This window comes from Lampetra planeri, chromosome 14 (genome assembly GCF_965212315.1).
Source record: "Lampetra planeri chromosome 14, kcLamPlan1.2.h2, whole genome shotgun sequence".
NCBI lineage: Eukaryota > Metazoa > Chordata > Hyperoartia > Petromyzontiformes > Petromyzontidae > Lampetra > Lampetra planeri.
In genome coordinates, this window is record NC_136120.1 from 12,560,847 (window position 1) to 12,581,969 (window position 21,123).

Below are 21,123 nucleotides of genomic sequence, written 5' to 3' on the forward strand. Positions count from 1 at the left end.
CTTTCGTGACTGCAGCAATTCATATTCTTTGGTTCTTTCGGTGAAGTCACGTGGGTAGGAAAAGAAGAAGCCACCACCCAGGTCGCCGCCGCCCCCCGGCTGCTGCGCCCGTGGAGATATCGGGGTCGGGAAATGAGCGCAATTATCTGACTCGTTGCGATTCGCCAGGCTCGGTCTCGCATTTAAATTGCAGCTAATGGGGGTGGGGTAGGGAGGGGGGGAAGGTGGGGGGGGTAAGATGAGGGGGGGAGGTGGGACGGGGGAAGGTGGGGGGGAGGTGGGGGGGAAGGTGGGGGGGGAGGTGGGGGGGGAGGTGGGGGGGGAAGATGGGGGGGAGGTGGGGGGGGAAGGTCGGGGGGGAAGGTGAGGGGGGTAAGGTGGGGGGGGAGGTGGGGGGGGGAAGTGGGGGGGGAAGTGGGGGGGAGGTGGCGGGGGAAGATGGGGGGGAGGTTGGGAAGGTGGGGGGGGGAAGGTGGGGGGGAAGGTGGGGGGGGGGAAGGTGGGGGGGGGAGGTGGGGGGGGAGGTGGGGGGAGAAGGTGGTGGGGGGAAGTGGGGGGGGGGGCAGGAGGGGGGGAAGGTGGGGGGGGGTTATTGGGGTTGGAGCTGTCATTCCAAGCGATGTCACCCCTCCCGTTCGCGTGTCTCCCAGGCGCGAGCGTCTCGAGGAAAATCTGGAACTGGCCGAGCGAAGAGACGCGTTACCCCGACGCGCTTTGATTTGATACAAAAAAAATTGCGGGCAAAAGGAGAGAACGCGCGCGCGAGCCCCCGCGCGTCCGCCGCGGAGATGGAGCGATGAGACGAGTTGGTGTGCAGGGGAAGGTGGGAGTGGGATGGATCGTAGCGGCGCCGGAGCATGAAGCAAGGCGACGGCCTGGGGAGGTCTCCCTTCAACGGTGGAGCTACGCACCTTTCACATCTCGATTCACATCATCTCGATTTACCACTCGGTTGAAAACTCATTTCTTCACAACGGCTTTTTTGTGCTCAGGATGCTGTCCTTACCTCGTACCTCCGATCGGCGAGGTTTGGCTACGTACGGTGCTAAAGAAGTCCAACGTACACACATTCATCGGCTGCTACTGCTGCTGCTCACGATGATGATAAATTGTGGGGGACATTTCAGCGCGGTCCCGACTTAGATATTCGAATCAACTCAACTCGAAGATGCATGTTAACGATTTCTATTTTAAAACATCGCTCTTGTTCTTAAAAAAAAGATTTATTTTTCATATATCGAGCAGTTTGACTGTCGCCGTGCTCGGTGCTGGGGTCAAAAACGAAAAGTGACAATATTGAAAAAGGTGACCTCTTTGGCCGATTTAATAAATATAACAAATATTCGCGACTGGACGAGCGGCGATTTAAATGACGCGCGAGCGACGCGGACTTCTCCGGCGGCGGTGAGGCCCAAAGATGTCACGGTTCCACGGCCTGCTGCTGCAGCAGCAACAGCAGCAGCAACAGCAGCAGCAGCAGCAACAGCAGCAGCAGCAACAGCAGCAGCAGCAACAGCAGCAGCAACAGCAGCAGCAGCTGCGTTCGATGAGCCTGAATATACAATCGATACCGGCCACGCTATTTTCTTCCAGCGCCGTTCATTAGGGCATTGTGCCATCGCTAGGTAATGTAATCTGCGAGCGTCGTGTTTACACGGATATATTTAGTACGGCCTTGTTAAGAGAGAGAGAGAGAGATTGGCCACCAACCACCCACCCACCCACCCCCCACCGCCCAAAGAGATGTTAACCTTGCCACCCTAGGTGGGAAACTGACTCGAAATGTGGCCTCGTTGCGTGGCTGCGATTGGGCCCAGACCGTGAACCCTCGTCCCAGTGGCTCTCCCTTTGAACCCCCTGCTCTGTGTGTGCGGGCAATGCCTCTGCACTTGACCACTTCATCGAATGCGCAGCGGCCGTTCTCTTATCCGATTGGGCGCGGCGAGGAGCAGCGCGGCACGGATCAACTGGGATGAGCGGGGATGAAATGTGCACGTGGCTGGGATAACGGGGTGAATGTTGTTGCTTGTGGGAGATCACCTCCTGGGTGACTTATCCACGTGTAATCGGACAAAATTATTCCTGTAAGGAATCATGGATATAACAACAATAATAATACGGGTGGTGGCGGGTTTAGCGACACATTTATATATTTACGCGATCTAACCCAAGGAACATTTATTATGGATGATATTGGTGGCGAAAGCCCGCTCCGTGTTAAGCCGACGAGTTAAACTGACAAGCGGGTCGGTGACGTGGCCGAGCGGGAACGTGTTTTTTTTGCCGCTGGATGTCGAGGTTCGCGGTTGAAATGCGGCAGGCCGCCCTGGTTATCCCTGCGGGTGTGTTAACCGTGCAACTCCTGCGGGTGTGTTAACCGCCGTGTGACGTGAAAGATCCCCCGACGTCGTTTGACAAGCGTAGGCCATTGTGTGCCGCTGTCATGGCTCCAAACTTGCCACAATAAAAAAAACTTGGACGCAAAACACTCATTCGGAGATTGCACACCCAAACATCTCCCCCTGCTGAGACGTGACCTGCAGACTGCGTCTGCTCAAAACGCGAATGCCGAATGTGCTAAAATTATAATGAATAACATTTATAACAATTAATAATTGCACGAGCAGGTTTTAAGTATCGCTAATAAGTGGCAGGCCAAGCGGGTGGATGCGGCCTGCCTCACGTGGGCTCCACAGCCCCTAGCATCGCGACTCTCCCCCCACACCCCCTTCCCCCCACCACCCCCCACCACCACCCCCACCACCACCCCCACCACCACCCCCACCACGTAGACGTCCGTCCCCTCGCCCCTATCAATGCGGCCGGCGTGGTGAGCGAGCGTGGTGAGCGAGTGAATGCAAATTGCACCTGCAACGAGGGAGGGGAAACCACTTAACATGCAAATGTGGGCTCAGTGGGTGGGTAGGGAAGGGTGTGGGTGGGTGTGTGTGGGTGTGTGTGGGTGGGTGGGTGTGGGTGGGTGGGTATGTGTGTGTGGGTGGGTGTGGGTGGGTGGGTGGGTGTGTGTGGGTGTGTGTGGGTGTGTGTGTGGGAGTGTGTGGGTGGGTGTGTTTGGGTGTGTGTGGGTGGGTGTGTGGGTGTGTGTGGGTGTGGGTGGGTGTGGGTGTGTGGGTGTGTGGGTGTGTGTGGGTGTGGGTGTGTGTGGGTGTGGGTGTGTGTGTGTGTGTGGGTGGGTGTGTGTGGCTGGGTGTGTGTGGGTGTGTGTGTGGGTGTGTGGGTGGGTGGGTGTGTGTGGGTGGGTGTGTGTGGGTGGGTATGTGTGTGTGGGTGGGTGTGTGTGGGTGAGTGTGTGTGGGTGTGTGTGGGTGTGTGTGTGGGAGTGTGTGGGTGGGTGTGTGTGGGTGTGTGTGGGTGTGTGGGTGTGTGTGGGTGTGTGGGTGTGTGTGGGTGTGGCTGGGTGTGTGTGGGTGGGTGTGTGTGTGTGGGTGGGTGTGTGTGTGTGGGTGGGTATGTGTGTGTGGGTGTGGGTGGGTGTGTGGGTGTGTGTGGGTGTGTGTGGGTGTGTGTGTGGGAGTGTGTGGGTGGGTGTGTGTGGGTGTGTGTGGGTGTGTGGGTGTGTGTGGGTGTGGGTGGGTGTGTGGGTGTGTGTGGGTGTGTGTGGGTGTGTGGGTGTGTGTGGGTGTGTGTGGGTGTGGCTGGGTGTGTGTGGGTGGGTGTGTGTGTGTGGGTGGGTGTGTGTGGGTGGGTGGGTGTAGGTGGGTGCACGAGGGCGCTGAAAGGGCACGTGTCCCCCGTTCCCTCCGTCCGTGTCCCAGGATTCCGCGCTGCGCAACGCTCTCAGAACCCGGTCGGGCGCCACAACACGCGTGTGCGACACAACACGCGTGTGCGACACAACACGCGTGTGCGACACAACACGCGTGTGCGACACAACACGCGCGTGAGATACAACACGCGTGTGCGACACAACACGCGTGTGCGACACAACACACGTGTGCGACACAACACGCGTGTGCGACACAACACGCGTGTGCGCGACCCGTGGCTGCCGCGACGCTGTCACGCGTGACGTGACAAACATCTCCACGCGTTGCGCGCATTCTGCGGTCCAAATCTCACGCGCGTACGAACCCGATTCATCGTTGTCAATGCACTGCTGGGGGATGAGTGCCTTGCCGTGATGTGTCACTCACGGGGGTTAATTCACCATACTTCACCTGCTTGGTGGGTGGGGGTCACGTGGCAGGGAAGCTAACTCGGGTCAGACGGGTTCCTACCGATGCAGTGCGCTCACCACTGCGTCATCACGCCACCCCCGGACTAAATGCGACATTAGCATGTCATTTGCATATCATTTGCACGTCGTGTGCATCAATCACGAATCGTCAATTTTCACCCCCGTCATTCAGAGACGGAGCGAAGCAATCGGCCCCCGCCAAGGTGCTCGTTGCACAGATGGTCGCAGGGCCGCAACGGATGGAGATGGCTCGGAGAGGTGTTGATTCATCCAGCAGTGGACTGACTTAGGCAGGTGATGATGCTAATTCATCGCAGGTATCACGAACATAAGCATACTTGTTTAATGATGAATCAATACATAATTTCACGCCCTGCTATTCAGAGACACAGCCTTGGGAGATGGAGTGACGAATTTATCCCGAGTGTAGGTGAGAGGTGGATTGTTTATATTCGCAGGGGCTATGATCGCAGGATCGGATCAGACGTTTTTGTTCCTGGGTTTTAATACAAATGCGTTGTTGTACATTGTTTGAAGCTCTCAGAAGATAGAGGGCCTTTATAACCGACCAGCGTGGTGCAGTATGGTGAACCAAACCGCGTGATTGACATGACCGACGTGGAATTAATCCAGCAAAATGATGAACCATGGCTGCTGCTGCTGCTGCTGCTGGATTATCGAGATAAGAATAGCTTTGTGGTGAAACTCATTTTAATTTCATCGATATGGGGAGTGCTGTTGGCGGATCTCATTACCCCGAAAAAATAATTCCTTTTATCCGTGGAATTTATTCGCAAACAAGCGTGGACAATGTCACGGTTGGGCTGCGAGGCTTAGGGGCCTGTGGGCCTATTGGCTTGTGGGTCGTTGTGGCCGTGGGCCAGTGATCCAGTGGGCCTGTGTGCCGGTGGGCCTGTGGGCCGCTGGGCCAGTGGGCCGGGCGTGCCGGGATTGGCAGGTGACCTCACCTGGGCGAGCCGGTCGAATCGCGCAAACAGCTCGTTGAGCATCCGTACGAGCTCCTGCGCCGACAGGCTCGTGGACAGGTTCGTGAAGCCCTTGACGTCCGCAAAGAGGATGCTGCCACGGACAGAGAAACGAGGGAGGACGGCGATGAGAACGACGGCAAACCCGGAGCTCGCTCGCTTGGGGCTGTATCGCGACGGTAAATGAGCCATCCGTGCGGCGGGCTAGTTAGATTCTTGGAGCCATCCGTGCGGATGTTTGAGTGCTGCGGGTGGTGTCGTGCCGCGGCGCGTTTCTCCCCGGCGCCCTTTGAGCGTCCGCCTCGCACACGAAGCCAAACATCCCACGAGCAGAGATTCGACAGGAGGTTCTCCTCTGTTGCTCCCCCCACTCCCTCCCCCCCCGTCATCTGGAGCGCTCTCCTCTGCCTGTCTCTATGCAAGTCCAAGCTCAGGTTTGTCCGATTCTATTATGTCGAGGACTGAATGCGTCTTTTGAAAAAAACAAAAAACTAAAAACGACCCACACACATGGAGCGTCTACGCAGAAGCATCTGTTCCTTGTGATGCATGTCCTGCTGTTACGGCACAGCGGTCTTGGCATGCAATTGCTTCTAGGGAGACTACAAATACAAATTGTAAGTGTAATTGCAAATTGTCAGTCCAGCATTCCGTGGATTTGTTTTGGTCTTTTCCCCTTCCTTCCGAATGAATGGCCGGATGACTGCAGCGGGAGTCGAACCAGCAACTCGGTGACGACCGGCTCCTGAAAACTCACCGTTGATGATGAGCACTCATTTGCGGGCAGTCCTAAGAACTCACCGTTTCTATGAAGTTTACAAAAATAAATCCTAGCACTTATCATCGCAATACGTTGCAATGCACTAACATATGCTCCGGATCAAAGGCAAGTTTCTTGCTAGATGCAGGATAATCGAGTTGGAGACACTCTATCGATCGATTTCTAATTACCCCCACCACTTGACTTTCTTCCAAACAGCCGGTAGAAAATATCGGGAGAGCGATGGCTCCCACATCTTACAGAGCCGAGCGTTCGACGATTGTTGAGGTCTCTTGAGATTGGTGAGCGACTTTTAGAGGCTGTGGTTGAAATGTTTTTACTTTTGTCCATCATAATAATAATAGCGGTGGTAATTTTGAGCTCTTTGTCAATCCACCGCTGGATGAAGCCATCAGCATTCCTTTCGGCCACGGGTTATTGCTGGACGACACGTCGCCAAATTGGTTAGTGGAGGTTAACGAATGGAGCTGGAGCCAGGTCGGGTTAAAATATGTCTCGCCACCGATGTTAGCCGTGGGCCAGAAGCCAGGCAAAGGTCGCCGGGTCCATAGCGCAGTACTCTAACCGGTGTGGCCCACTCCACACCAACACTGTTATCACTTTTATTCTACAACACCAAGACAAACACACGCACGCACGCACATTTCCAACGCATGATTTCGCATCGCATGAGCTAGTTTGACAAAAGGGCCGCCGCCGTATAGGTAAAGACGCAGCCCCTGCAAGTGCAATGCTCACGCCACTGCTATCGGGAGGGTCTCCGCGAGGGGGCAGCTCTAGAGTGGCCCCTCTAGAGGGTATCTTGGTCTACCCTTCCACGCTCGCGTCGCAGACAGACACGGAACACGTCGCAGCACACCTGGCAAGCTCTAACGGTGCACCGTACGCACGCGCGACATAAGTTCAAGGTACACGAACGCAGACGAAGGCGCACCGCGCGCGACTAAGCGAGGTCTACTTCGTTCGCCCCGTTGGGGGGGTCAGAGGCGGAGAAGGGGATCGAGGAAACTCGCCTCGCTGTCTCTCGACTGCCGCGCCGGGCGATTGACACAGCGACCTCGGGAGTCCACAGTGCGCCCCGCCTTTACACCAGGCGGCAGCGTGCCTTAGCAATCGGTCTGGTAATTAGTACCCACCCCGGGCCCCCCCCCCATCGGACTTGTGAAACGGCGATATTACATCTGCCTTAAGGGCGCCACGGTAGCAAGGTGATAACGACCTCGCCTGGTATGCAGGATGCACGTGGGTTCGATCCTGACCCTGACGCCTGCTGCTGTATAGTTGGAGTTTGCGTGTTCTCCCCGTGGTCACGGTTTTTACCTCCACATTTCTAATCAACATGTGTTCAGAGTATCTGGCTGCGATACATTTCCACGTGATGAGCGACTTCGTTGAGCTCTCGTTCGTGGCCAGGTCGCCTCTGTCAAAAGAGCGACATATCTCGGTGGGTCTTACCTGGTAAGATAGAAAATAGTTTAGTGTTAGCCTAACGAGCATGCGGACAATCGTTATTGCGGCCATCGATGCACGGCGTCATGGCGAGCACCTTCACTGGTGAATGAACTTGACGCAGCGTGGAATTTGTTTCAAACAGCGCTCTCTGCCCTGCGGCTCGGTTAGGCGACGCAACAAAAACAACAACAACTTTCCTCGCCCGTTCGTCCGTCCGCTTTCCTCCAATCGGGGCAATTAAGCGGCCGCGTTGATTGCGGGAGTAACAGAAGCCCCGATGCTGACGCTCCACTCATGATGCTGCCGCCGACGCCGCCGACGCAGCGCAGCGAATTCGGGGTAATTATCGGACAATGCATCCTCGCCGCACGCAAATTGACATCAGGGCAATTTATTTTACGTACAACCCCCCCCCCCCAGTAATGCCTCTAATGGGCCAGTAACCGATCCGCATTTATATGAGCGAGCACATCACGGCCGCGCGCAACGCTACGATGCGATTTCAAGTACAATTTAATGAAGGGGGCTTCAGTGTGTGTATGCGTGCGTGTTTGTTCAGATTATTTCGCACCGTATGTAGTCAACCGTGCTAATCGGAGGTTCAGTGGCGACACCCAGGTTGGCATCGTGGTGACTTTGTCGAGGAATAACCCCAGCTCTGCGCGGTGTTTTTAAATCCTTTATATTAAGTTCACTTGCTTGCTTGCTTCGGTCGTTTTTTAACCCACTTCCCGTGATCCAATCGAGCTGACATTTTGCACACAGACTCGTTGTGCGTGACAATGTATTTTCGTGAAAAAAAATTCCTAAATTTTACACTTTTTAGGACAATTTTTTTTTATATTTAATTACCAATTGCTTAATGGTGGCAGGCAATCATCTGACCCATAGGTGGCAGCCATCTCAAGTCAGAGGACGAGAGGACTCTAGCCACCACGCATATAAAGGATTTATAGTGAAAAACTTTGTTTTTACGGGTTAATTTTTTTACGGATGTCCCCGCGTGCTACTGGGCAACAAGGTCCGACGTTTCACTCCACAAGATGGGAGCTTCTCCAGGAACATGTATTTAGATTGTCGATTATATGGCGGCGAAAAATTTACATATGATATGAAGCCAACTTCGTTGAGCTATCATATGTGAAGAGTTCGCCTCTGAAAAATAAGCTAATAGTTCAGTGGGCCTTACCTGGTATTAATTAAAGATTGTTCCGTTTTAAATTTTGATTTAAAGCTTTTGTGACTGCAGGGATTCATCTTCTTGGTTCTTTCGGTAAAGTCACGTAGAAGGGAAGTAATAAAATAATACAAATAAAACATAATAAAATAATTCTCACGACGTTTCGGCCACAACGCAAGGACGCAAATTCCAAATATACAGACATCAGGGTCGGGATCAAATCCACGACCTCCTGTACCAGGCGAGGTAGTTAACATCTCTCTTGCACCAAGGCCCTGGGCAACACGCCTACGCCGCCGGCGCCCACGTAAGCTTTCCCACTGCAGGCGAATATCTTGTTCCGTGTACAAATCCCACAATGGCAGCGTGAAAGAAAATAAATAAAGTAATAGCCGCACCGGCAAGCTCGCCAGCAAGCCTATGGGCATGCAAAAGACAAAGCACGCTCGTATAAAACGACAGCAAAAAAAAAAGTGAAATTGCCCGGTTATGGATATTAACTTTTTTTTCTCTCACTCGCCCAATCTCTCACTTTGTCTGCCCCCGGCAAACCCCGCCCCCCTCCCCTAGCCGCCACCACCCCCTCCCTCCCCCCCCCACGAATCGTAAACATCTCAGCCACAAATTATTGGCGCTTTATGATCAGCAGCCTTTGCCGTTTTATTGCCCGCAATAGAACGCGACAGGCAGGCAGGCAGGAGTGGAAGTGCGGGTGCCAAGAAGCAATTGTCCCCACCGCAGGCTCCGTGCCAGCTCCAGGAACTTTCTTTGAAGAGAGGTTTGTCGCCGCTGTTGTCGCTGCCCGACGCGTCGCCACCACTCCCTGTCGTTTGTCCAAGTTGGCTCGTTCCCCGCTCGCTTCTCATTGGCTCAGTCGCCATCTTCATTCTCGCGTTGCTTGCTCGTTTATTAATTTTTTAAAAACATTTCTTGCTTATAATGTCGTTATTTGTTCATCCCGGAGAGCCACGCTGAGTCGAATTACTTTTTTTTTTTTCGGGAGATTCCTGCCACCGATTTGGGTTTTTATTTGTAAGATGTTTTCAGCCAGTTAATGATGAGGTTTATTTATTATTATTATTATTATTATTATTAAATTTCATTAGACACGTGGGAGGAGGAAACCGGAGCAACCGGATTAAACCCACCCCTTGCGCGAGGGGGCAACACTCTATCCCCGTACAGATGACAACAGATGGCGATTAGTCCACACTTGCTGTACGGCCTTCTCCTGGCGAGCCAGGGTACAGCACCTCAACGCCCACGGGAAACAGAATTTCAGGACACCTGTGTGATCCATCAACCCTCGCTGCCTCCACGATGCGGAGATTACTGGCGTGCATCACCACCACTACCCGACTTCTTGGTTCTTTCGGTAAAGTCACGTAGAAGGAAAATAATAAAATAATAAAAATAAAGACAGACCTGTTCTCCACCTGAAGACGGATGCTTGCGTTGTAGCCGAAACGTCGTGAGAATTATTTTATTATGTTTTATTTGTATTATTTTATTATTTTCCTTCTGCGTGACTTTACCGAAAGAACCAAGAAGATGAATCCCTGCAGTCACGAAAGCTTTAAATCGAAACTGCCCGACTTGTCACTTTCATGCAGCCATCCGCATTGTGTCCAACGCTCGTGCGCCAGGCACGTAACGCAAAGGTGGCCCGCAGAAGTGGATGTCGCAGATCTACGTCTGAGACCACGTCAAGCGACGGTCTCTTCCGCACGGGCAGCGGGCGTCACTTCCCCTGCCACCCTGCTCGTCGCATGAAGTTCAAACATTTATTTTACATTCTCAGCGCTGGAATTCAGCCAATTTAAGCTCAGGATCAAACTTACTGTTGATGGGGTTTTGCGTGCGTGCGTGCAGTCATTTGTGACTGGGGCTGATAACCTATCAACGAAGCAAAATAGCCCACTTCGAAAAATCACGCGGCAAATGGCTCACGCTTGCCAGATTATCCGTGGCAATCATTGCCTCTTCCACCCCTCCCTCCACTGCTGGAAAGTCCGATGTCCGTTTTGCATGCCCGGCACTGAGCCTCGCTGTGCCGCACAGGGACAGCTTCTGTCACTGAGGGTGCCCTAATTCTCTCTCGAATGTGAGAGTACTTCGCTATTAAACTTTGCCCGATTTCTATCCGCGGCTAACATCAATGGCAAGTTATATCTTCACCGGTCCTTCCCCACCCCCCCCCACACCTCCACACCCGTTCAATGCCAACCACGGGTAACATCAGTAGCGAGTAATATATTAACCGCACCTGGCTCCAACTCCCTTCGTTAACCTCCACTAACCAATCTGGCGAAGTATCGTCAAGCAGTCCCCGTGACGGAAAGGCATGCGGACACATCCGTCCAGCGGTGGGTTGACAAAGAGCTCAAAATTCCTCCTATTATTTTGGTGGATCAAAATAAAAATTTGAACCACGTGAGATGCGATGCTGATACGAAGCGCTCTGAGACGCACCCCAACGCCTTCGAGACGCCGTTGCAATGCGGGCGCTGCGCCGTTGACCCGCGCCGCCGCGTCACCGCGTCGTAGTTCTTGGACAGCAACTTCCAAGGTGCCGCTCCGTGACACGAGGTTTCACGATACGCCGCTCGCTCGCTAGCCGCGCGAGGTCTGACGAAAAATGACGGGACGACGCCTTTGATGCGATTGATTGCAATGTAACTGTGGAGGGGCGCGGGGGTGGGCATAGTTGGTGAAAGGCCAGGCAATCGAAATAAATATCTACCGGGCGTATTCTTGGTTCTTTCGGTAAAGTCACGTGGATAGAAAACAAAAATCTAAATTGAAAGCAAAAAAACCCACGACGTTTCGATCGCTACACAAGCGATCTTTTTTTTTTCTATCCACCTAAAGAAGACCGCTTGTGTTGCGATCGAAACGTCGTGGGTTTTTTGCTTTCAATTTAGATTTTTGTGTTCTATCTACGTGAAATAACCAAGAATATGAATTCCTGCAGTCACGAAAGTTTGAAGTCTAAATCTACCAGGCAGGTGAAAGTAGGCTTTGGGGTGCGATCCAAGTAAATCCGCCCTGCAGATGCGGTGACCGCAGCAGAGATGGCAGCAGACTCACTTCCACATCGACTTGCCGTGAGAACCATAAAGGCAAAGATTACCCGTATAACCTTCAACGGACTGTTGGGGCAAGTGTGGTTAGCGAGTAGCACCTATGAAGGCCGACACAGTATACAAAGGGATGGGTGGCCAGCACCACGCCCGACCGCCTTTGTCTCCCCAGTGGCCACGTTTTTACAAACCACACCCGATACTCATTTGAGACTGAGTCGACCGAGGGGAGGCCCATGACTGGTTCAGATGATCGCCGCTGGCATTGGCCGTGAGCGGGAATCGGACTCGGGTCACTGGGTTGGTAGCGCAGCGCGCTAAATGCTACACCGTGCCTTGAATAAAGACAACGATCCCCCGTATAGCCTGTAACAGACCTTTTGGGCAAGTGCTGTTAGCGAGCACCTATGAAGGCCAGAACGGAACACGAGGGGGTGTGTGGCCAGCACCACGCCCGGCCGCCTTTGTCTCCCAAGTGGTGATGTTTACACACCGCAGCAGGTACCCATGTGAGGCTGTGTCGATCTAGGTGAGGCCCAGGAGCGATTCAAATAATCGTCATTGATTTTGGCCGTGAGCGGGAATCAAACTCGGGTCGCCGGTGTCGTAGCGCAGCGCGCTAACCACTACACTACCGCGCCACACTCACAACAACAACCGCCATTCGCCACTAAGTGGCGGTGACGTCACCACGACGCTTGTGTCAGGCCAAGTGCACCTTGAGGCCACGTGAAGTGTCGAACGCCCGCTGGCAGGAGGTCACGGGGCAGACCCAGCAGGTGCCACGGGTCGACTGACCGAGATGACCGAGATGACTGAGATGACTGGCTGATGCACTCACGCACACTCACGCACACACACGCACACTCACGGACACACGGACGCACGGACACGGCGCCAGGCAAGGCGGTGTGTGGTGCGAGCGGCGAGCTGCACCTGACGTTCTGGTAGCGGTGGATGTAGATGCGGTGGAACTGCGCCGGCAGCTGCTCCTCCTCCACGTTGGACATGTCGTTGATCATCTCAAGCACCACGAACCTGGGCAGCACCGATAGCACCAGCCGCTCCTGCACCACCGCCGCCACAAGCCGAGGACAGACACCCCCCCCCCCGTGTGTCACCTTGAACGCGTGTACGCACGTGGAACTTCTTTCGCGCTGACATCTTTGGGGCAAGCGGGGTGAGCGGGTCGCATCGATGAAGGCTGGCACGGCCCCCCCCCCCAGTGTCTCCCCCTTGCTGATATCAGACACTACGCCAGGTGCTCATTTAAGGCGGAGGAATCGACCTCGGGGAGGCCCAAGAGCGGTTCAGACAATCGTCACTGATTTTGGCCGGGAGCGGAAATCGAACTCGGGTCGCCGGGTTTGCAGTGCAGTGCGACAACCACTAGCGCCACCGCTCCCCAGCATCGCTGCTACCACCACCACGACCGCGACGAGCGGGTGTGTGTTCCCATCGCTGGCACGGACAAACACAACAACAACAACAACAGCAACAATTGGGAGGAAGGCGATCAATTTTATGACGCCATAGTGCGTGGTGGAGTCTCTGTCACGGAAACTTGTGAGGTGGCGTTTTCCCGTCGTGCACTCGTCCACCATCTATCTCTTTCATTCTTTCTTTCATTCTACACGATCTTTCTTTCATTTTCCAACATTCTAATTCGGGATTTTTTTCTTTCCACGAACGCGTTTTGAGCCAATCTCGTCACGGAAAGGCGTCGCACAGAAAAAACACACAAAGCTTGAGTTTATATTGAACTTGGCACGTGGGTGGAGTGTCGCGATTCTGACGAGGGGCTCTGTGGCTTCGACTGCGGTGGGCTGGAGAGGAGCGGTGGTGGAAAGGGGCAATACCCTCCTGAGAGGGAGTCTTGAGACTCATGGAGAGTGTCTTGAATGTATTAAGGGCGTCCTTGTCAGCATTATCAGTGGGGTGGAGAGGTGAATTGGTTGGTTTGTGTCTGCAAATTTGTTTTAATTAGTCAGCCATTTGAACGAGTTAGCCGATTTTCAATCAAGTAAGTCCATTAGTCCATATGTATGTTTAACTTATTTTGCACCGAACGTAGCCAACCGTACTAATCCGAGGCACGGGGGAAGAACAACAACCTAAACATAAAAGGCAGCTCTTAATCACAACGTTTTAAATTTATATGTAATAGTGCAGAGTTCAAGTGGATTCCTAAAGCTCCAGTCAGAATCAAAATATGTATTCACACTGGAGGAATTCGATCAGCTATACAGCCCTCTCTCTTTCACAGATGTCCATCGTTTCACAGATGTTCAGCAGATCTCAAAAAAGCTTCCTTAAAAGCAAGGGCCACTTTGTACCTCCGATTCGGTTTCACGCTCAACCATCATCCTCACGAGAGTCCAGAACCACCGCAATATTCATTCGCGCTGGAGGAAATCCGACAAGCCACAAAGCTCTTGTGCACAGCTGTCTAGTCGTTGCCGCGTTTCCCGAACGCCTTCTTCGTCGCGGTCGACCGCACCGCGCCAGGGAGTCCTCCGTGTACCTGCCGCTGGTTCTCGATCTCCAGTCGCACGCGCCCCTCGATGCAGCGGCGCGTCTCCAGGAAGGCCTGCCGCTGGGCACGGTCCGACAGGGAGCTCGTGACGAGGCCCGCGGCGTTCACGCTCGCCAGCAGCAGCGCGTTGGCGCACAGCTGATCGGACGCGCGCAGCGAAGACAAAGACGAAGATCAACCCGTGTCGCCTGCATTAGACTGTTACGGGTAATATTCTTAGGTTTTTTCGGTAAAGTCACAGCTATCGTGCTGTGACGGTTCCACCCGAAGACGGAAGCTTGTGTTGCCTCCGAAACGTCGTGATTTTTATTATATTTTTATTTAACTTTTATTAATTTAAATTTAATTTTTTTTTACCTACGTGACTTTACCGAAAAAACCTAAGAATATGAATACTTGCAGTCACGAAAGCTTCAAATCTAGAATGTTAGGGGTAAGTGTTGTTGGCGAGTTGCAGCGCCTGAGTAGGCCGGCACGGCACGCGAGAGGGCTGGGTGGACAGCACCACGCCCGGCGATGTTTACACACCGCAACAGGTACTCATTTTAAGGCTGAATTGACCTAGGGGAGGCCCAGGACCGGTTCAGATGATCGTCACTGGTGTTGGTGGCCTTGAGAGGGAATCGAACTCATGTGCGCCGGGTTCGTGGCACAGCGCGCTAACCGCTATGCACACACAGCCGCAGCGCAGCGTGCCATCACTGCGAGCCCACGAGGTCACCAGCCCACTAGCGCACCAGCCCTTCAACCCACCAGCCCATCATCCCACCAGCCCACCAGCACACCACCCCACTAGCCGCCAATTAGAGTGTAAACGGGGAAGAGGGGGGATAATGGTCGGATCAGTGCGGCTGACTTACTTCCCCCGCGCCCGCCGGTCTAGATGCTCGCGGGTCTTGTAAACACAGCCAGGCACACCAAGGCACGACTGGCTGAATCGCCCTTGTCGCGCCAAAGGGACGATGACTGACACTCAGATCAATTCGAACACGGTCTTGGCTTTTCTTCAAATCGCTCGCGAGCGACGCGCGGAAGCGTCGAGGGCATCGAATCGTACGAAGAAACAGACGATTGCTGAATTATTATTTTGCCGCGTTGTTACTTATCTGTGTGGTTGCTTGTACGGTAATTGGTTGATGTTGTTGTTGTGCTTACTAAACTGTGGCCCATTAGGCCCACGTGAAACCGTACTGCACCCCGCTTCGAGATGTAAATACGTTGTTTTTTTTTAAACAGGACGGTTGCTGAGCACAGGGCCCAAATGCCCCAAAAACTCCAAGCGGCCATCAACAAATAACACGATTAAATGTTGACTTAAAGCTTTCGTGACTGCAGGAATTGATATTTTTTGTTATCATTTTCCTTGAACCTATCTACGTGACTTTACCGAAAGACCTAAAGAAAATAGCACTATGAAAGTTGTGCTAAAATAAAGGGTGAACACCTTTCTCAATTTGAGTAAGTTTATAATAATAATAAGAACTTGGAGATGAGTGGATGCGATGTGAAGAAGGGATTCTAGAAAGAAAGGAGCAGTGCGAGGAAGAAGCAGAAGAAGGAGGAGCGCTGTGAGATGCAGTGTGGTGAGTGAGTGACAGGGTGAGTCAGAGGGAGTGATTGAGAGAGCGGGTGAGTGGGTGAGTGAGTTGTTAAATGAATGAGTGGGTGAGTGAGTGACTGTGTGCGTCTGAGTGGGTGTGTGAGCGGGCGGGTGAGTGAGTGAGTGAGTGACAGGGTGAGTCAGAGGGAGTGATTGAGAGAGCGGGTGAGTGGGTGAGTGAGTTGTTAAATGAATGAGTGGGTGAGTGAGTGACTGTGTTCGTCTGAGTAGGTGAGTGTGTGAGCGGGCAGGTGAGTGAGTGAGTGACAGGGTGAGTCAGAGGGAGTGACAGGGTGAGTCAGAGGGAGTGATTGAGAGAGCGGGTGAGTGGGTGAGTGAGTTGTTAAATGAATGAGTGGGTGAGTGAGTGACTGTGTGCGTCTGAGTGGGTGTGTGAGCGGGCGGGTGAGTGAGTGAGTGAGTGACAGGGTGAGTCAGAGGGAGTGATTGAGAGAGCAGGTGAGTGGATGAGTGAGTTGTTAAATGAATGAGTGGGTGAGTGAGTGACTGTGTTCGTCTGAGTGGGTGAGTGTGTGAGCGGGCGGGTGAGTGAGTGGGTGAGTAACAGGGTGAGTCAGAGTGAGTGACAGGGTGAGTCAGAGGGAGTGATTGAGAGAGCGGGTGAGTGGGTGAGTGAGTTGTTAAATGAATGAGTGGGTGAGTGTGTGAGCGGGCGGGTGAGTAAGTGGGTGAGTCAGAGTGAGTGGCTGGGTGAGTTATTGAGCGTGTTGTTGCGACCCGCAGTGAGTGCGGATGAGACAACGCGATAAAACTATGACATGATGATTTTGATGAAACGAGACTGTCACACATTTCTGGGTGCTTTGATGACAATGCGAAGCGAGCGAATTTTCCGACAAATGTGCAGAGGCAATGTTGACCGCGGGAGCATCACGCAATGCCAAACAGCTCGCAATAGAATTTCAGGAAGGGACATCGATCTGGAGGTAGCGTTAGACGCACCGATTACCGAGTTCAAATCAATTCGCAAAAGCCCACTGGACGGTAAGTCCTTGCCTAACGCGCGGCGCTCACACGATAACTCGCGTTTGCGATAACACGGCTCTTCCACTTTTGGACACTTCGCATGATGAGGATTGCGCACCGTTATAAGGCGGAATGAGTGCCCCGTGATAGCGCGGTTCATGAACGGTCGACGACGAACTACTTTCTTGAGCTGCGTGGCTGAGCGGTGCAGTGATGCAGTGCAGTTCGCGGAGTGATACAGTATCAGTGATTTGCCCAGCCATCTCACCGCGTGGTGCGCGTAAGAGTAAGACGTGGGTACGCCTCGTCTCGCCAGACGCTCTCGACACATTCATTTATGGGGGCATTGCATTTCGCTTGATGCGGCACTTTTCAGGAACGCATCGCCGCTTCGCGTAACTAGTAGACCCTAGACAGCCAGTCGATGCCGCTATGTTCACCAACGTACATAATGTAACAGGATTATTTTTCAGTGGGCATATTTGGGTCATTCCCATCTCCGCCCAAACCTCTCCTAACTTTATTCCTGGGGTCATGTCATGTAAATGATAATATGAATATAACCCTTCGCGGGGCATCACGATCCGTTTCGTCTGTAGAACAAAGTTCTATCGTCAGAGGGCTTCTTCTGAAAAGCCCTTCGCACCTACAACAACAACAACACAAAAAGATTTCCACTGCACTAAAAATAAGCACGAGCGGCAGTGAGTGTGCAGAATATAAACAAACAAAATAGACACCGGCCAATCCTCCTCCTCCTCGTGCTCCTAACGCAGAGGGCACTCGCCCGTACGGTGAACATCATCCGGCAGTAGTTTGGTTATTCAATCGATTCTGGCATTGTTGATGAGATGGCGAATGTCAAAAGCACTCCGAAGTTTGCATTGCGTTGAACCAAGGCTGCTGAAAAAAACCAAAACTCCCAACGTTTTGCATTCCCCCCCCTCAACCCATTTGTGTCACTTAAAATAAATAAATAAGCTTGTGACCTCTGTTATATGTGTGCGTGTGTTAGTGAGCGTGGGGAGGGGTGGTGCAGCGGTTAGCGCGCTGCGCTACGAACCCGGCGACCCGAGCTCAATTCCCGCTCACGACAAATTACAGCGCAGATTAGCTCAACCGGTCCCGGGCCACCCCCAAGGTCGACTCAGCCTCAAATGAGTCATCTGTTGCGATGTGTAAACATCGCCAGGAGGGAGACAAAGGCGGCCGGGCGCGGTGCTGGCCACCCACCCCCTCGTGTGTCGTGCGGGCCTTAATAGGCGCTCGCTAACAGCGCTTGCCCCAAGGAGTCTGTGTAGGCTATGCGGGGATGATTTTGTTTTTCTTTACGTGCGGGGAGAGTGAGGGGTGGTTTGTATAAATAAAGCTGTGGAAGTTATCTTGCCCGAGCCCTATTTGCTTATTGATATGACGCCAAACAGCACTTTAGCACTTATCTGTATGGAAAGTCCTTCTGCAAGGGCGCTTAATGCACAAGACAGCAAAGCGCTGCAGACTCAACACAGCCCACCACACCAACTTAGACTCCCACCACATCACACTGAGAGTCCCACCACACCAAGCTGAGACGGTCCCACCACATCAACTGAGGCTCCCACCACACCAACTGAGACTTTCCCACCACATCAACTGAGACTCCCACCACAACAACTGAGACTCCCACCACAACAACTGAGACTCCCACCACATCAACTGAGACTCCCACCACACCAACTGAGACTCCCACCACACCAACTGAGACGGTCCCACCACACCACACTGAGACGGTCCCACCACACCAACTGAGACTCCCACCACATCAACTGAGACTCCCACCACACCAACTGAGACTCCCACCACATCAACTCAGACTCCCACCACATCAACTGAGACTCCCACCACACCAACTGAGACTCCCACCACATCAACTCAGACTCCCACCACATCAACTGAGACTCCCACCACACCAACTGAGACTCCTACCACACCAACTCAGACTCCCACCACATCAACTGAGACTCCCACCACACCAACTGAGACTCCCACCACATCAACTGAGACTCCCACCACATCAACTGAGACTCCCACCACACCAACTGAGACTCCTACCACACCAACTCAGACTCCCACCACATCAACTGAGACTCCCACCACACCAACTGAGACGGTCCCACCACACCACACTGAGACTCCCACCACACCACACTGAGACTCCCACCACACCAACTGAGACTCCCACCACACCAAGCTGAGACTCCCACCACACCAAGCTGAGACTCCCACCACACCAACTGAGACTCCCACCACACCAACTGAGACTCCCACCATACCACACTGAGACTCCCACCACACCAACTGAGACGGTCCCACCACACCACACTGAGACTCCCACCACATCAACTGAGAATCCCACCACACCAACTGAGACTCCCACCACATCAACTCAGACTCCCACCACATCAACTGAGACTCCCACCACACCAACTGAGACTCCTACCACACCAGCTCAGACTCCCACCACATCAACTGAGACTCCCACCACACCAACTGAGACTCCCACCACATCAACTGAGACTCCCACCACACCAACTGAGACTCCCACCACATCAACTCAGACTCCCACCACATCAACTGAGACTCCCACCACATCAACTGAGACTCCCACCACACCAACTGAGACTCCCACCACATCAACTGAGACTCCCACCACATCAACTGAGACTCCCACCACACCAACTGAGACTCCTACCACACCAACTCAGACTCCCACCACATCAACTGAGACTCCCACCACACCAACTGAGACGGTCCCACCACACCACACTGAGACTCCCACCACACCACACTGAGACTCCCACCACACCAACTGAGACTCCCACCACACCAAGCTGAGACTCCCACCACACCAAGCTGAGACTCCCACCACACCAACTGAGACTCCCACCACACCAACTGAAACTCCCACCATACCACACTGAGACTCCCACCACACCAACTGAGACGGTCCCACCACACCACACTGAGACTCCCACCACATCAACTGAGACTCCCACCACACCAACTGAGACTCCCACCACATCAACTCAGACTCCCACCACATCAACTGAGACTCCCACCACACCAACTGAGACTCCTACCACACCAGCTCAGACTCCCACCACATCAACTGAGACTCCCACCACACCAACTGAGACTCCCACCACATCAACTGAGACTCCCACCACACCAACTGAGACTCCTACCACACCAACTCAGACTCCGACCACATCAACTGAGACTCCCACCACACCAACTGAGACGGTCCCACCACACCACACTGAGACTTCCACCACACCAACTGAGACTCCCACCACGCCAACTGAGACGGTCCCACCACATCACACTGAGACTCCCACCACACCAACTGAGACTCCCACCACACCAACTCAGACTCCCACCACACCAAGCTGAGACGGTCCCACCACATCAACTGAGACTCCCACCACACCAACTGAGACGGTCCCACCACATCAACTGAGACTCCCACCACATCACACTGAGCTTCCACCACGCCAAGCTGAGACGGTCCCACCACATCAACTGAGACTCCCACCACACCAACTGAGACGGTCCCACCACATCAACTGAGACTCCCACTACATCAACTCAGACTCCCACCACACCAACTGAGACGGTCCCACCACATCACACTGAGACTCCCACCACACCAACTGAGACTCCCACCACACCAACTGAGACTCCCACCACACCAACTGAGACGGTCCCACCACACAGCTCACCAAATGAAAGTCACAGCTCATCAGCTCTTGAGAATCGCCACGCAGCTCACTCAACAAGTAACAGCAGCAGCAGCAGCAATAACAGCAGCAGTCATCAACATCAGCATCACGATCCACGCCATTTGTTTACACTTTCCTCTGTCTCTTGTGTGAATCTGCTCAAGTAGTGGCCCACATCTTTCTGGCACGGGTCTCTTACGTAGTCGTCAAGTCATTATCTGTTTAGGTCTTCCTCTCTTCCCAGTTCCTTCCATGCTTCCGAACAACAACAACACTTCAAAATGTCCTGTTGTTGTCCATCCTTCATGTGGTGTTCAAATAGTGCCAGTTTCCTTCTCATCACTGCCTGCATCATCATCATCAAGTTGTCGTCAATGTGCAAACATTTTTCGTGATTCTACGTTGGTGACTCTTTGGGTTCAGCTTAGATGCAGCAGTAGGCTTCTGTTAGCAATACATTTCGAGTGCCAGTATCTCATCTCTGTAAGTCTTTTGTTTAATGTCCCAAGAAGTCTCGCAGGCGTTAACAACGCTGTACCGAACACGCATGTTTTTTAAG

At 53.2% G+C, this 21,123-nt stretch overlaps 1 protein-coding gene across 1 annotated transcript in view; it reads right to left on the reverse strand.

Annotated features, from left to right (window-relative positions):
• ADCY8 (adenylate cyclase 8) overlaps positions 1 to 21,123 on the reverse strand; it is a 92,355-nt gene that overhangs the window by 48,407 nt on the left and 22,825 nt on the right. The window contains exons 3-5 of the mRNA XM_078600630.1: positions 14,205 to 14,354; positions 12,617 to 12,747; positions 5,167 to 5,278 (exon numbers count right to left, since the gene is read on the reverse strand). Of these exons, the coding sequence (XP_078456756.1) occupies positions 5,167 to 5,278; positions 12,617 to 12,747; positions 14,205 to 14,354 (393 nt within the window). The remainder of the gene's footprint in view (positions 1 to 5,166; positions 5,279 to 12,616; positions 12,748 to 14,204; positions 14,355 to 21,123) is intronic.